The 17,842-nt window shown below is 45.3% G+C and overlaps 1 protein-coding gene across 4 annotated transcripts in view; it reads left to right on the forward strand.

Moving 5' to 3' along the window:
* NAV2 (neuron navigator 2) overlaps positions 1 to 17,842 on the forward strand; it is a 392,023-nt gene that overhangs the window by 117,543 nt on the left and 256,638 nt on the right. For all 4 annotated transcript variants that reach the window (XM_035012444.1, XM_035012441.1, XM_035012442.1 and 1 more), the window contains exons 2-3: positions 4,662 to 4,779; positions 15,410 to 15,462. In XM_035012444.1, coding sequence (XP_034868335.1) covers positions 4,662 to 4,779; positions 15,410 to 15,462 — 171 coding nt within the window. The remainder of the gene's footprint in view (positions 1 to 4,661; positions 4,780 to 15,409; positions 15,463 to 17,842) is intronic.

Consider the following 17,842-nt stretch of genomic DNA (forward strand, 5'->3'; position numbering starts at 1 on the left):
CTCCTCAGCTGTCGTCGCCTTCCTTCCCCCTTTTATCTCTTCACGCCTTTGACAGCAGCTTCTCTCCCTCACCGAGGGCTCCTGGAGCACTGATTCCCCTGTTAGAGGGGGTGGGGAGTGAGGCAGATAGATGAAGGAATCCGATAGATGAAGGAAACCTCACACACTCGTGGGAAGTTGTTCTAGAACTTTGCTCTGGAATGGTCGGGGTTGGAGCTGGAGGTGGGAACGGTGCTTGTATTCTTTCCTCCTATGGGGTTCTTGTTCTTGTCCGTTGCTACTAGAAGTTCACAGAACAAGCATCAGTGGGCTCCAGGGTAGGAGGATCAACAGACCCCAGAGTCTAGAACTGTGGGGACCATGAGGCTCTGGAAGAGCAGTTGATTCTGGGACCCCGAAGCTTGGACAGGAAGCTCTGCATGCTTTAGCCCTTGCTTGGTATCTTTGAAACACTCACTGCGGCATTTTTGCGAGTTGCCAAATACGATGGAGCCTTTGACTGCAGATATTGTGAGTTGATTTTCCAAGGGTACCCCTTGAAAGAATGGCACTTATTGCATGAGCTACTGAAGGAGTAAGTGAGAGAGATGAGGCTGACTTATGTCCAGGCTTAGCATGGCCCCTGAAAACGGATTCTTACAATAAATGTGTTTTCTTGTGACTTCATTAAAAAGTTGAGAGCTGGTGGGGGGGGGGTGACGGGGGGAAACTCCAGATAATTAATTGTTGGATGGGTCCCATTCTTGTTGGATGGGTCCTGATTAATGAGCTTGAGCCATGGAGTGATTTATTTTCTCTGTCCCTTTGAATCAATAAAGAGATTTGAGATACTGGTTTGAGGATTCGCTGAGAGCCTACATTCTTATTTATCTCAACTGTAATCAGTTTCCCAGAGGTTTGCCCGCTTTCCCTCTGTTCAGCTCAACCTGGCAACCACATACTTACCAACTGCCGTGTGTCCCCACCTTGGGAGGTACTACTGAGCAGCAGAGATGGGTGGGACTTGGTCTCTGCCCACATCTGGTGGGAAGGGTGGGAAGGTGGTGCCACTTTCACCGTTATCTACAATCTCAGCATCATGTGCAGCTCGGGATGCAGCTGGGAAATCCAGAGTGACTTCTTGGAGGGACTGACCTAGGAACTGAGCCTTGCTTGGGTGACCCCAGGTGGAGGTACTCAGGCAGACACGGTGGCATGAATTCAGAGATGGGCAAGTGTGAGGTTGAGTTTTTCCTGAAGGTGATCATAATTATTACTACTGAGCCTTTGGCATGGTAGGCCTATTATCTCATTCAGTCCTTATAATAGACTGGCCAATCTTTTCTCAAAGAGCTGGATGGTAAGTACTTGAAGCTTTGTGAGCCAAAAGCTCTCTGTCACAACTACTCAACCATGCCACTGTGGCAGGAGAGCAGCTAAAGATGACAAGTGAATGTGGCTGTGTTCCAATAGAGCTTTGTTTACAAAAACATATGGTCAGCTGGGTTTGGCCTGGGTCATGGACTACCAGGCTGTTTTCTAAGACATTTGGTATAATCGCCATTTTATGGAAGGTAAAACTGAGATACAGAAATGTTCATAGAAATTCACTTGCCCAGAGCCAAGGGCCAACTTGACTTGGTCATTTCCAAAGCCCATCCTCTTAACTTCCACATATACTGCCTCCCCCACAAGGGTTGGACAGGGTCTGGGGCAGAGTGGGTGGATCAGACTGCCTTGAATAGCAGTGTAAGAAGTCTGACTTTAATTCAGTGGGAAGTGTGGTGCCGTTGATGATTTTTTGAGTAGGTGATAGGATTAGAGCTCTGCTCCAGGAAGACTAAGCATGGTGGCTGCTTCTGTGTCCTTCTATATATATGAGCTCATTTCATCTTCATAATAGTCTGATGATGTAGGTAGTATTATCCCCATCTTATAAACAAGGATGCCAGGTCAAAGGGTACAGAGGTAATTGGCATCGTGGCAGCTAAGATTTAAAGCAAGTGTGTTGATTCCAGAGCTCCCCTCTTTACCATCCCACTCCACTGCCCCCACTTCCTGAGCCCCATTGTGGGTCAGGCCAGGGGCTTCACTGAGTCTTCACGACCACCTTCTGAAGCAGGCCTTATGCCCATTTTACAGCTGAATAAATTGAAGCTCGCAAAAGTTGAGTAACTTGCCCAAGGGCATTCAGACAGCAAGGGATAGAACTAGGTTTGGGGTTTTTATTTATTTTTAAAATCTTTCAGTGAGAACATAACTGAGTAGAAGAATGAGCCTAGAGTCCATTGGAGGGAATCATGGAGGAGGGAAATGATTTGAATAACTTGTATTTGTATTCAGAGAAGCAGCATGGTAGAATGTCTTAAGGGATTCTAGAGCCCAAATGGGTTCAAATCCTGGCTCTGGCACTTACTTATGGCTTTGGACAAGTTACTACTTTACCTCTCTACATTTCAAAATTTCTCCTCTGAAAAAATAGACAGATAATATCTACCTCATGGAATGTGGATTAAATAAACGAATATGTGCAAAATGTTTATACCAGTGTCGGGCATGTAGGCGGCAGTATATGTTGGTTATTTATTAAGTTCCTACTCTGCCTAAGGCCCTTTTTTTCCATTTTTTTAAACATTTTATTTATTTATTTGGGGGGAAAGGAGCAGAGGGAGAGGGACAAGCAGACTGAGCACGGAGCCTGACCTGGGGCTCAATCCCACAACCCTGAGATCATGACTGAGCCGAAATCAGGTCAGGCACTCAACTGACTAAGCCACCCAGGTGCCCCCTCTTTTTTCAAATGTCTTATCACTCAGTCCTCATAAAACTGACAAGTAGATGGTATTGATCCCATTTCACAGATAAGAAAAACTAGCCTCAGTGACGTTAAATAGCTTGCCTGAAGTCCTGCATCCATTCACCCACAGATACATATCGAGAACTAATATGCTAATGCTGTGGGCACCTTCAAAACAGATCCAAATCCCTACCCTATGGAAACTGCAGAACTGGGGCTTGAACTCAGGTCTGCCTTTTTTCCTTTTAATGTTTTTTTTCTCCCTCTTAACATTAATATAATGATCCTTAGCATTTAGGATTGGCCATTTAATGACCAAATGGTGCCCCACTTCCTTAGCTTTCTCAGTGCTTACAAAATTGAAAATGATTGTGCTTGGGAATCCTAGGGAGGCAAGTAACATGGATTTAAGGATTAGATACCTTGGAGCGCAGTGTGGAATAGCCCTATCCTGCAGTGTCCCTCTTCAGCTGTGGGTCTCTGCAGTGGAAGACCAAGATTCGAGGTTGGGACTGGGAGGAGATGGGGGTGTCTGTTCCCAGCTCTTGATGAAGTAGGAAGTGCAGCTCTACCTTCCCCCATCTTGGGAGGGGGCTCTCACCGTCCCAGGTGGCATAGCCAGGGGTGCAGCGTCCCAGAAGGGTCCTACTTTGTGAGTCCAGGCCCTGGCCTGCTGTCCCCATTCTGTGAGCCTCGAGGGGCAGTGCCCCATTGTGTGAGATTACTCTGGGCCTGTTGGAAGCACAGAGTGGAGGAGAGCCGGGGTGAGGGTAGGGCTCCCACTGCTCTGGGAGTCACACACAAGACCTCAGAGCACACCAGCTGGAGACCTCATATGACTTAGTATATGAACTTGTCGCTACTAATATATGGACCAGTCGAGGTGGACTATTCTCTTTGAGCCATCGCTTGTTCATATCACTGTAGGGGGGAGAAAGGTGCCGATATATGGGGTCTGCATGTCCCTCCACAGACTCGCAAATCTGTCGTGGAACCTAGCACTCAAAATTGGTGAGGTTTCTAATTTTTTTTGTTATTTGGCTTATTTCAGTTAGGGAGAATGTTTTCAGGTGAGTTTTCTTGTGCTTATAGGCCTGTTTTGAAAGAAAAGATTCTCTTGTGGGGACAGAGAAGAGCAGGGGGGGGTCTGTTTTCCTGATCCCATGGGTGACCCAGCCCCTGCCTTTCGGCTGCTGTGCGCACCAATGCTGTGTTTAAATATGTTGGAATTTGCTGGGTTTTTAAAATTATTATTAGTCACAGAATCCCAACAGTGGAAATGAGGCTTTTAAATTAAACCAATTACATTTGAGCTGATTGCAAGGTGGTCAATAACGCCACTCACACACGAGTAATTGAAGGGCTCTGTGTTGGCGTACTTGGCTTCTTTACAAGGGACCCAGGCTCCTGAGAGCTTCGCTAACTCAATAGCCCTCCTTACCCTGAAATGGCCCATTAAAAGATGCCTGTTGGGTGGTAACCTCCCCATACGTTTTCTCAATAAAGAGAAAAAAGATGGGAAGGGGTGGGGTGGCGGCGGCGGGGTAGGGGGAGGCTTCTCTTGCATTTAGAGCCACCGCCTCTCAAAGCCGTCTGGAGCAGACTGTTTAGTTCTGTGTCCCCGTCCCATTCAGGCCTTTGCATGCTTTGAAGCTTTCTTTAGCTTTTCCCCGCGCCTCCATGGCAGATCTCTCAATAGGCAAAAGCCCCACTCTGGGTAGCTGAAAGGCCCCTCCGCACAAGGCTCTGCATGTTAATGGCTGCGGCTGGCCCAGGACGGCGCGCTGGCGGGGACGGTGGCTGCTACGCAGGCCCCAGCAGCTGCCTCCGACTCGGGCACGGGGTCTGAGTAGGTTCCTCAAGTTGCCTCTTTGCTTTTTTGCAGATCTATACGGACTGGGCCAATCACTATTTAGCCAAATCGGGCCACAAACGTCTCATCAAGGACCTCCAGCAAGATGTGACGGACGGCGTCCTCCTGGCTCAGATTATCCAGGTTGTGGGTAAGAGCGGGTTTTACGTTGGGGATTGAGGACTCACAGTGCAGACTCGGAAGGGGATGAGCTGGACAAGGGGCACAGAACACCAAAATCTCCCAGAAGAATACAGTGTTTCTGTCGCACGTGTGAACAATTCACTTGATAATGTGTCGTGCTTGGGGAAGCGTGGGTACCAGCTTGATTTTCCTGCTACGATGACCCGCTTGATGCTCAGAGAAGGAGGGCTGGAGGGGGTCCTGGTGGTCTGAGGAGGGCTCTCTGCCCCTTTCTTGCCCCCTGTATTTCTGGTTCTTCCCGCCCCCCAACCCCTCTGATGGTACTTTTTTTGTGGATTACTTTGGAAATATTTACCAAAAACAAACAAACAAAAGGTACCACAAGACTGGTTTAGTCCTGCCAACTCTAATTGGGTCTGAGAAGGCAAAGGATCAAGCTGTGCAGAGGGTTGGTTCTGGTTTTAATACTAGGGGAAGGGAGCTGGGGCTGCGTGCCAGGAAGAGCGGGTTCATCCCGGGAAGGCAGGTGGTCACAGCTCTGCCTTGAGCCTCAAGGCTGACCGGAAGTGCCCCCCGCAGCCCTGCCTGAGAACTCGGGCTGAGGAGGCAGGTCAGTTAGATGCCGTTAGGCTGATTGTGCTTCGGTGGCTGCCTCACGCCAAAGGAAAAGGCATAAGGACAGAAGCCCCTTGGGTGTGCATTGTTGTGGGAAAGTTGTTTATCTTTCAAGTCTGAGAAGAGTGGCTATAAAAGAATAGTCGTAGTTCCGCTCACATCTGCGGAGATTGTACCTGAAAACACAGGCAAGCTGGCCTTAGCTGGGAACTTTTGGACTGATGCTGCCACTCAGTTACAAGCACCCCTGCTATCCTAAGATTGATTTTTTTTTTAATTTTTAAAATTTTTTTATTTATTTGATAGACAGCGAGAGAGGGAACACAAGCAGGGGGAGTGGGAGAGGGAGAAGCAGGCCTCCCGCTAAGCAGGGAGCCCAATGCGGGGCTCGATCACAGGACCCTGGGACCATGACCTGAGCCGAAGGCAGATGCTTAACGACTGAGCCACCCAGGCGCCCCCTAAGATTGATTTCTTAAGACTGGCTTGCGCTGGTTCCCCCTTCTTCCACTCCTTCTTCCTTCCTGCCGTGTGTTGGTTGTCTACCGCTGTGTAACACATTGCCATGTGTGTATTATCTCATGGTTTCTGGGTGTGGGAAGTGCAGGCCCGACTTAGCTGGTATCTCTGCAGGGCTGCAGTCAAGATGTTGGCCCAGGCTGAGTCCTCATGTGGAGGCTTGACTGGGGAGGGGGCCAGGTTCACTTGGTGTTGGCAGATTCATTTCCTTGCAGGTAGAAGAGGTGAGTCCTGATTTCTCACTGACTGTTGGCTGGAAGGCTTCGCTCTTAGAAGCCCCTCTCCGTTCCTTGCCGTGTGGGTCTCCCAGTGTGGTTGCTTGGATTGATTTCTTCAATGCCAGCAAGGGAGAAAGTTTCTAGAGCAACTTGGCTAGCAAGTTATAATCTTCTGCAATGTAACATGATTGTGGGAGTGACATCCCATCACCTTTGCCTTGTATTGTTGGTTAGAAGCAAATCCTAGGTTCTGTCACACCCCACGGGAGGAGATTGTACAAGGGTTTGAAGTAAGCGGGAATATCATTGGGGGTGACCTAGAAGTCTGTCTGCTATGCTTCTTCCCTTTCATCCTCTTCCTCCTCCCACTTTTTTTCTCAAACTTTTCTGAGTATGGTTGACACCCAATGTTACATTAGTTTCGGGTGTACAACATAGTGACTCAACAACTCTATACATTATGCTATGCTCACCATAAAGGTAGCCTCCATCTGTCACCATGCAACACTCTTACAGTACCATTGACTAAATTCCCTATGCTTGTGACTGATTCATTCTGTAACTAGAAGCCCATGTCTCCCACTCCCCTTCCCCCATTTTGCCTACTCCACCCTCTGCCCCTTCCTTCCGCCTATGTAGTCATCTTGGACTGGAACCGATTTCTCTTCCTCCTGCTCTTTGTCACTGCTGCCAATCTTACGAGTTTCTCTCCATTTCCTCAACATCCTTATGAAGTAGGGGATATTCGCCCCATTTTACACCTGCAGAAACTGAGGCTCAGTGTGTCCTCAGTAGCTCAATATCACACAACTAGTCTGGAGGGGATTTTAGTTTGGGTTAGTTTGCTTCTAAAACCTCTGTTCTTTGCCCTGCTCTATTATGCCCCCTGTCGATCCAGAGACACGAAACCCAGTGCAAGGATCTGGCTCCATTCACTTCAGTTCAGTAAGCATTTGCTGAGCGCTGACTGTGTGCCAGCATTGTGCTCCAAGCTAGGAATAAAGAGACAATTGCGCAAGGCCTGGAACCTTGGAAGAAGGAGTAGCATCTTCTTGCTGAGGTCTTCACAGAAGAGAGCACTTGCACTTGAGCTGAGTTTTGACCTCTCCATCAGTTGGGTCACATGAGGTGCCACTATGGCTGAATCTTGGGGCTGTGTAGTAGTTCTACCAGGACCTTCTCAGCTCTCCGCACTGGGAGCAAGAGAGCAAGTGGGAAAGGATGGAACCGAGAGGCCTTGCTCTCATCCCAGCTTCATTGCTCCCAACCGTGGGACCTCAGAGTCCCTTTCCTCTGCTGCCTCTGTTTCCCTGTCTTTAAAATGGGCACGCTCTGAATTTTGTGGCAGTCTTAGGAAATGCAAGGTAGGTAGCAAACATGACCTATGTTTGGGAAGTAAAGTGTTCTCGGATAACACTCGGTAGCTACTTCCTAGAAAGATACGAGTACGAAGGTGACAAGGCCTTGGTATCCACGTTACAGTGTATCATGATAAATTCATTCTGTCATGGGCTCAGAGTAGATGAATGGTAGCATGTATATCATGAATTTACTAAGCACAGTGCTACAGAATATAAGCTAGTACAGTTTTTATCCTTGCTCAGTAGGATGCTTCCCTGAATCTGTTTGGAGGACATGAACCTCCCTAGACAGTAGCCTCTCTGGGCCTGAGCTACTGGACTGATAGCAGGGCCTCAAGTTAGTACCAGTGCCTGACTGCCCCTGAGGCTCCCAACTTGCCTTCCTTCAGCCCTCCAAGAGAAGCTTGCTCCTGCTGGGGACTCTACAAGTCAAGCCAGGTGTTAGCACCTCTATCTCTGCCCTTGACTGTGCTGGGCTCACACCCTCTGCTCTGATTGTGGAGAACAGAGACCCAGAAAATGAGGAGCTGAAAAGGTAGTGACACGCAGGAGTCCTGTGTGACTTCTTCTCTAGATTGTTTGTCAGCCGGTTCAGAGCATTTAATCTTAGTGAATCTTGTGAATACAGATCTCTTGGTGAGGGAGAGGGAGCAACGTTTCTGACCGGGCTGTCGAACTACTGACCAATTGTATGCTTTACTCTGAAGCCCATGCTTTTTCCCACATGTGTGTCCTTTAAAATAAAATGTAAAAAGGTACATTTATATGTGTACATGTATTTAACATACACATATATATGTATGTGTGTTTCTATCGGTCTATCTAAAATTTTCCCAGAATTGGAGTCCATCATGTGCTGGACAGAATTTTAGTGTTGTGGTTGTTCTTTGGCTGGTGAGCCCCCATTCATCTGGAAAAGTCCATATCTTTCCTAGCTCCCCACACAGAGCTGGAGGGACCCTCCTCTATCATTCCACTGGCTTCTGTATTGGGCCTGGGTCTGAGTTGTCCTTCTTTCTGGCTCATATAGAGCATTTAACATGGTGGCTGGCGAGCTATGATGTTCAAGAAAACCCGAGAGGACAGGGATTAGACTTTGATTCACTGCAGCTCCTGCTTCTGCAGGCCTGGTTGGATTGTTTCCCACAGGTGGCCTGGATGTGTGCCCTTCTCTGCAGTTTCTATTTTTCTGAACATGCCTCTAAACTGGATGTCACACTCTCCTCCTTTCCAGGATTCTTGTTGCAGGTCTCAAGGTTTGGAAGGGACCTCTAAAGCCCCAACCTGATGCATGAATTTCTTTTATGAAGAACAGTCAACAGACTGTTAAATACTTCCTGTGACGGGCAGCTTATTCCTACCCGCGCCCCCCCCCCCCCCCCGTCAGCTAGTTCTAATGATAGAGAGTTGGAATCCTTCCAAAGATTTTCTTTCACTAGGTCAAACTCTGCCCCCCAGCCCTTGGTAGTATCTCCTTATAAATACTAGTTCTGCCCTCCATGGCTACAAAGAATGACCATAATCTGAGACCACAAGAGCTTCAAAATTGAGAACAGTAGTGGATTATAATTATGGAATAAAATAGGAATCTACGAGTCTACACTGACAGATAGATACATCTATCAGTGAAGAAGAAAGGACTCCACTGTTTTGGGAAACAAATAAAGAGTGAGTTGCAACCATGATGGTAAAGATTAGTTAAGGCAAGAAGTAATGGATGCTGACATCTGGAGGAGAAAGTTTGAGGAGCAAGCAATTTGCATGGTCTCAGAGTGTCTCTTCACTGATTGCTTATTGTTGCAAGGGGAAATGTATCCACACAGGGGAGAATCCACTTCACGACCAGAGATCAAAATTTGATCACTGGCAAGGGGTAGATGGATATCATGTGCTTGCTGATGTGATACCCCGAGAAGAACATAGCATCACTTATGTTGAATTCCAGGCAGGGATGGAAAACCTGAAACTAATCACAAGGAATCTTAGACCAACTCAAATTGTGGAACATTCTATTTAAAAACAAAAACAAACTGGCCTGTATTGTTCAAAAATGTCAGCTCTATGAAAGACCAAGGCTGAGAAATTGTTCCAGAATGAAGGAGATTAAAGAGATGTGACAACAAATGTACTATAAGATCCTGGACTGGATCCTATGTAGGGGAATAAAGTGCCATAAAGGACATTTTTTAGTATATTGCCAAAATTGGGATTATATCAATGTTAAGTTTTTTGGATTTTATAATTGTACTGTGAGATAATCTCCCTGTTTTTTGTAAATGCATATGAAGTCTAAGGGGCAGAGGAAACAATCTATGTAGTCCACACTAAAAGGATTCGGAAAAAAATCTGTATACCTGTACAGAGACAAGGGGGGAGAAAATGAGAAAGAATGGTGTGTGGGAATTCCGGTGACTTTTCTGTCCATTTGAAGTTCGTTCGGTCTCCTTCCTTCCTTCCTTCCTTCCTTCCTTCCTTCCTCCCTCCCTCCCTCCCTCCCTCCCTCCCTTCCTTCCTTCCTTCCTTCCTTCCTAGGATTTTATTTATTTACTTTTAGAGAGCGTGAGCAGGGAGAGGGGCAGAAGGACAGATAGAATCTCAAGCAGACTCCACGCTTAGCATGGAGCCTGACGCGGGGCTCAATCTCACGACCCTGTGATCATGACCTGAGCCAAAATCAAGAGTCAGATGCCCAACTGACTGAGCCAGGTACCCCCCATTTGAAGTTATTTCGAAGTAGTTAGAGAAAAGAACACCCCCAAATGAAGGCCCATTGAAACTTGGAGTCAGGGAGATTGTCCCTGTGGGGAACAACGCCTGGGAGGCCTGGGAGAAGTATAGTACATAATGATTGAAGACCACGGTGTTGTGAGACCTGACCCATGATGGGGGTAGGGGGTGGAATCAAGGAAGGGTTCCTTGAGGAATTTACCTTTAAGCCAAGATCTCAAACTTAGAGTTGTCTAGGTGAAGCAGTCAGAAAGACATTCCTGACAGAGGAAATAGTGTGCAGAGAGGCTTGGAGGGTAAGAGTGAGAGGGGCAACAAGGCAAAATAAGGCAGGGCTACCAGGCCTGAGGCTACCAGGCGCAGGGCAATGAATTCTGGGCTAGTGGTTGAAGAGCTGATTTTTCACATTGGGGAGTGCCATGATCAGAAGTGTGGCTTGAAGGAAAGCCTTAAGTGTTATGCGCAGACACTGGTTCCAGAGTCTTCACCTACCCCAGAGAGATCAATTCTAGAGTCCGTGTGTCTACCCCAGGAGCTGGGCTTCTCAGATAGTGGGATGATTTGGGGCCCACACTTTTCTTCCATCGCCTTCTGCCTGTTGGGCGGAAGTGGACCTTTTGCTGCTGCCTTTCGTGACCGAGGGTCCAGTCTCCATTCAGCCTCTTATTAGTGTGATTATCTTCTTAAGTCATGAGCTGCCCAAAGCCGGCAGTTGCCTGCCAGCCCATCACAGTGCCATCGCCATGAGCTATTAGAAAGGTTTATGAGGCCAGGATAAACAGCATGAATCAAGAGGGAGAGACAGGCCTCCCTCCTTCTGCTTACATTGCTGTCACTCAGGGAAAATGCCAGAAGGGGTTGGAAGGAGAGAAGGGGTGGGAGGCAGGGAGGAAAGAATAGAGAGAAGGAGGGAAACAGGATGAAAGAAAGAGGATTGGAGAGAAGGAGGAAGCAAGGACAGAGGACAGGGTAAGAGCTTTCCCGTTAGAGGTGAAGAGAGCCGATAGCAGCGCCTTTTCCACTGCCATTGGGCTGCCTCTGAGCATAACCAGGAATTCAGCCCTCCTTCCATTGATGACCTACTACCGTTGTGTGTCTTTGGGTAAGTCCTCTGCCTTTCTGGGCAGCCAGTTTCTCTCTCTTCCCTTTGGCAGGGCTACCAGCTGCCCTATGCAGAGATGCATGGGCTGCTGAAATGCTCTCCGCCTTTAAAAGAAGTCCTTTGGAAAGCAAGGAGCTTGGTGCCACTCTTCTTACTTAAAAAGCTTTCCAATTACTAACTTGTCACCTCGTGTGCAGGCAGGTTACTGCTGAGAATGTCTTGAACATGCTGGAATAAATAAATTAGCACGGGCACTTAGGGATGCCAGTTTTAATCATAGTTGAGGACTTTGGGGACAAATGCCTTTGCTTTTTTGGTTATCTGCTTTTGGTTTGCAGCCAAAGACCCCCTACCACAAGTTAATAAATTCAGCTCAGAAGACCAAGCTCTTCTTCCTTCTTATCAGCAGAATCAGAGCCGCTGTTACTGCTCTAAGTATTTATGACAGCCATAGAAATTCTTGAGAATTTAAGCAAAGGAGAAGTATTTAAATTACATGAAATTGGAAACTTGGAGGCTCAAGATTTGTTTTGCATTTTTATTAAGCATTTGAGTTTGGGTTTCGGCATTTGATTTATCTCTTCCCATATATCTTTAGAGTCATCATCCATAGGCTCCACTCCATTGGTTTATTTCGAATGTTGTAAAATGGCAAGAAGCTTATGGGAGCCGTGATACTTGAATTCAGGCAGTACCTGACTGTGGTTTGGTGACTGACCATGAAAAGGAAGTAGAGAGATAAACCCTTTGGGTTTTTTGGTGGTTGTTGTTTTTTTTTTTTTAATCCAGATGGTATATAAAGAATCTTTAAAATGATTTCTTAGGATCACAGTTATCCATCCTTCACTTTAATGAGCACTAGTGACCTCATGCTGCATTGGGTATCGATTGGAATCTAATGACTTACGACTTTGGCCATCATGAGTATCCAGTTGGAGGATACCTTGACTGGCCTGGATTCTCAAAAGCCCACATACTTATTCTCCAGTGTTGTATATCAAAACCCAAGGTCCGAGTGCAGGCCTGACATCATTTCCCTTGTTTGAAGAAGTGCCATTTTTCAAGGATCTTTTTTTTTTTTTTTCCATCTTCAGTATGTCTATATTGACAAGTGAAAGGACAACTGCCTCAAAATAGGCATAAAACCTTGGTTTTTTGAAATGTTCAGGATACTCATTCCTTAGTTCCTCTCAACAAATATTTGAGGGGCTACTGTGTTTCAGGCACTATCCTCAGCTCTGCGGTTGCAGTAGGAAAGAACAAGTGATAAAGTTTGTTCTGGAGTTTACATGCTAGTGGTCTATTCTGGCTGATTATAATTCTGGTATTTTCTAGTGAACTAAAGAACAAATATCCATGGGTCATCTCATCCACGGGGATTTCTTATGGGCTTTTTAAAGGCTCTCTGGCACCTCTTTTGGGAGTAAGGGAAGCAGGTTGAAAGGCTTCCTAAAATGTCTATCCTAGTGTTCTTAAGAGTTGGATCTCTGAATATTGACATCTTCCAAGGTGGGGCATAAGGCTGAGTATCTATTACTCTGGGCAAATTCTAAGGGTGTAGATTAGACTGAATGTATACTAACTAGACTGTCTCATAGTGACTGGATTTTTAAACAGTTTCTTACCACTAGCTTGTGTCTTATTTCTCCCTTCTCTCGCAAGGTAGAAACACTAGAGAAAAAATAAGCCCAATTGAGGTAATGGTGTGGTGTACTTAGATTCAGGTGTTGTAAAATAGAGGCTTGGGACACTTTGATTCTATTATCCTTTTCAGATGGTTTTTAATATCTTTTCATGGAAGTTTTTGGCATCCTATTCATTAAAATCTGTGTAAGAGGGTTTTGGGGTTTTTTAAATCATTTTGTAAGCAGTTCTTGAGCCCTGAGGACACAAATGTGAAAACCCAAATCTGCATGTCTGCCAGGCTGTAAACAGCATAGTGGGGGAGACAAGGAAAGGAGTTATACCTTAGATAATTAATAGCAAAGTAGAGGTAGGTACATGGTGCTGAGTGAACAGAGACCTGAAGGTGCTTTTTCCATCCGGGGGTGGGGGCTGAGGGTGGAAGATCAGGGGACTGGAAAGGAAGCTTATAAAGGCTTCCTTTATATATATATATATAAGAGGCAGATCCTTAGTTCTTGACCATGGACTCCTAGCTGAGTTTCTGGGCTTAACTCCGATGGAGACATCAGAAAGGAAATTAATGTTTTATGTATTTTACATAGATGATATATATTACTGGGTTAATGAGAGCTGCCATTTATAGAGCGCTCACTGGGTGCTAGGCATGGTGCGAAGTATTTCCTTGCCATCCTATAATCTATTTCCCACAGCTCTTCCTCTAAAATAGGTAGTATTAGCTCCATCTTATAGACAAAGAAACTGGCACAGAGAGATTGAGTGATATGGCTAAGATCACACAGCTAAGAAGCTATAGAGCTGAGATTCAAACTGCAGTATCTTTGCCTCCAAAGCCAGTGCCCTAACCTCTACATATATTGTGTTTTTGTGGTACTGCTGTGGCAAACTCAGCCCCTCTACCCCACGTAGATAACTTAGGCTGTGTCTTGTAGGGATCCCTCCGTACTTCACTGTGAGCACCTGGGCCTTTTTCTTCCTTGTCACTTGTATTGATTTCCAGTTAATTCAACACAACCTCTTTCTCCCACTTCTCCAAGGAGCTAGGTGCTATTATGACCCCAAGAGTGTGTTTCAGACCTAACTTGGACTTACTGTGTGGTCTTGGATGAGCCACTTTTAAGTCTCACTCTCCCATTTTCTCTGTGTGTTACCACTTTGGGAATAGGATTATTAGTAATCCTATTGGTATTAAGCAATATTAGCATTTCTGGCTAAAGATGAGGTGAGGCCGCCAAGAGACGCATGAAATGATGCTCAACTCATCAGGGAATGCAAATCAAAACCACAGTGAGATCACCTCACACCTGTCAGAATGGCTAATATCAAAAACACCAGAAACAAGTGTTGGTGAGGATTTGGAGAAAAAGGAACACTTGTGCCCTGTTGGTGGGAATGCAAATTGGTGCAGCCACCATGGAAAACAGTATGGACGATCCTCAAAAAGTTAAAAATAGAATTACCATATGATCTAGTAATTCCATTACTGGGTATTTACACAAAGAATACAAAAACACTAATTCAAAGGGATACATGCACCCCTCTTTATGGCGGCATTATTTGTAATAGCCAAGATATGGAAGCAGCCCAAGTCTTTATTGATACATGAATGGATAAAGAAGATGTGTATATGTGTGTGTGTGATATTATTCAAAGAATGAAGTCTTGCCATTTGCAACGACGTGGATGGAGCTAGAGAATATAATGTCAAGCGAAATAAGTCAGAAAGACAAGTATCATGTGATTTCACTTGTGGAATTTAAGAAAAAAACAAAGGGAAAAAACAAGAGACAGACCAAAAACCAGACTCTTAACTATAGAGAACACACTGATGGTCACCAGAGGGGAGATGGGTGGTGGGTAGGGAGGAAATAGGTGATGGGGATTAAGGAGGGCACTTGCTGTGATGAGCACCAGGTGATGTACGGAAGTGTTGAATCACTATATTGTACACCTGAAACTAATATAACACTACTTTACACTGGAATTAAATTTTTTTAAAAAAAAAATTAAGAAAAAGATGAGGTGAGATGCTTTCATCTATGCCTTTTGTGCCGAGTGGAGCTACAGCTGGACTGATCCACTCCAAACCGTCCCATCTTCTGTGGGGAGGTCATAGTAGCCTTTCAAAGAGCCTAAAACCTCATCACAGCCCGGTCTATTTCTCAGTCTCCACACATTTCTGTGATGCCCCATCGCTCCAAGACTGTCGTCAGTGCAGTTGTCTCTGCTTTAGATGCTGACGACCTTGCCCCAGCTGTCCCTGGAGGACGGCGGCCCGATGAGTAAGTCCTGAAGCTTGCGAGCTGCGTCTCAGCATTTCACATGGCTGCACTGATTGGACAGACCCCAGGATGGGCCTTAGCACTTGGTTGGCCTCAAGGGTCCTGACCATCACTACTCAAAGTATCTGGGGTGATTGTTTATTTTTCTGACTTGTGTTTCCTTTTGCAGCAAATGAAAAGATTGAAGACATCAATGGCTGTCCAAAGAACAGATCACAAATGGTAAGTGGTACACGGCTGGTGTGAGTATTTGTGTGAGAGAAGGAAGCCCTGTCTCTCAATGATACTGGCCATCTTGAAAACATTCCCACCATAAGCTTTCCCCTAGGGGATTATATTAATAAACTAACAGCTATTTCCAAGTAGCTGCCGTCAGCTTCTCTGACATTTGTTGGTATTTACTAAAAAGTGGCCGTGATTTTTTACGTAGATGGTGTGACAGGGAACATGAAACACTGCCCTTTCTTTCAGAAACAAATTATGCAGACCTGGTGGAAACATACACTTGTTGAGAATTTGGACCATTGTGACTCATTCTGCTTTCTCAAAGACACACTACGATCTCTGTATGTGGTGCTGAGGCACGGATGAGGTCATGGTATTTTGCTCAGAAATCAGGGCATGTGGTCTGATTGCCTTTAAAGGTTAGAATGATGTGAAATCACAATGGTGACAGGAGATGTGAAATGTATAATCATATCCAGACCATTCTTAACCTTGACAAGCGATATTCTCTCTGGTGTCATATGCTTAAGCTCTGATATTAAAGCTTTTTTTAAAAAAATGAATCTTTTAACATCTGTTCTTGTTGTATGTCCTGTGCATGATCTTTGAATTAAAATTCATGATCACTGCTTAGTTCAGAAAACATTAAATTGCAATGCTCTGAGTACCTGGTTTTTCCCTTCAAAAGGCTTTCCAAACAATCTTTACACCAAGTATGTATATATCAGACTGTTAAGATGATGCTATTATGCATTTAAAATACAAGTGTGGCAACTTCAGGATAACTTTTTATTTTTGCAGGACATTAATTTCCTTCCAGAAACTTAAGAAAAAGGCATAATCTGTTTTTTCTGACCTCCCCATACTCCCTTTGAGTTGACACATTTAATAGTGTCATTCCGAATATAACAAAGCGATTGGCATTCCTTGGTTTTCCCTTTCAGTTTTTTTTTTTTTTTTTTTAAGATTTTATTTATTTGAGACAGAGAGAATGAGAGAGAGCACATGAGAGGGGGGAGGGTCAGAGGCAGAAGCAGGCTCCCTGCCGAGCAGGGAGCCCGATGCGGGACTCGATCCAGGGACTCCAGGATCATGACCTGAGCCGAAGGCAGTCGCTTAACCAACTGAGCCACCCAGGCGCCCCCTTTCAGTTTTTCCAAGTGTTTGTTATCCCAGTGAGTTGGACAGATAACCTTTTTCTTTTGCATGCATAAAGACACATTTTTTTATTCTGAAGAGGAGTATGGGTGGTGGGGAGTCCTTCTTCAGTTTACATTGTGAAACAAGTTTCTCTTTTTTTTGGTCATTTCACTGGGGATTTTGTTTCTTTTTGTTTGATCCGGAGAGCAACCCCTCTTCCGTAGGAAAGTCCCCATGCAGAATCCCATGGCTGCTTTGACTTCTCAAAAGCTTGGCTGCTATTTTTGCTAGCGCTACGACGGCAGCTGTCTAGAGTATTAATAATTGAGAAAATTTGGAAGATAGAAGACTTAATTTAGTGCAAGCATTTTACACAGGCAGTCATATCTTCACATGAAAGAGATGCAGTCATTCCCTTTGAGACAGATACGGATGCATTTGTCCCAGCCCATTATAATGCATACAGAGACCTGACATTGGAAGGTAATGAACCTTTTATTCTCTTTGGCACTTTTGTATTTTCTGCGCTTTCTGTTGGCGGTGTGAAAGTCCACTTTTCAAGATTATAAAATAATAACGCCGCCTCAGATTCTTCGGTGCAAATTTAGTTCTGTACGCCAAATGTTATTTATAAATGCTACCATGGCACCAATGTAATTTTGTGGTTTCTCTAACTCTTTCAGCTGTGAAAGTATTGTTTTTTTTTTTTTTCATGGCCTGTGAGGTTTTTTTTTTAAGAATACAGGAATATAAAATCCTATAATTGTCTATGATAATTAGTTCCAGCTTAGGGGCGGGGAGGCAGACATGGTCTGGTGGTAAACGTAGCAGAGAATAGTTCAGCGTACAGGATGTGAGGCCAGGAAAATGTGAAAACCTCCACCACAGTCATTCCATTCGGTAGGAAATAAGATGATAAAGACAACAGGGCCATTGTCGTTAGCCCTATATCACAAACTGTGACAAATCCATAAGACGGAACCTCACCAAGAGCACACAGGAAGTCCTTCTTGGACAAGCACAAGTGTTGTTCTGTCTACTAGGACCCCCGTGTGTGTGTGTGTGCGTTTACGCACCTGTATGAGCATATACAGAGCTCATGCATTTCTACTCATGGGAAGCATACTTTGGGAATACGACACAGTGGGTGAGCCACCATTTCTAGATTCCTAGAAGATTAGGCTCCCAACTAGGCTTTATTTCGGGCAGCCCATGATAAAGATTTGCTGTTGCTTGC

This window comes from Mirounga leonina, unplaced genomic scaffold (genome assembly GCF_011800145.1).
Source record: "Mirounga leonina isolate KUSES-001 unplaced genomic scaffold, KU_Mleo_1.0 Mir_166, whole genome shotgun sequence".
Lineage (NCBI taxonomy): Eukaryota > Metazoa > Chordata > Mammalia > Carnivora > Phocidae > Mirounga > Mirounga leonina.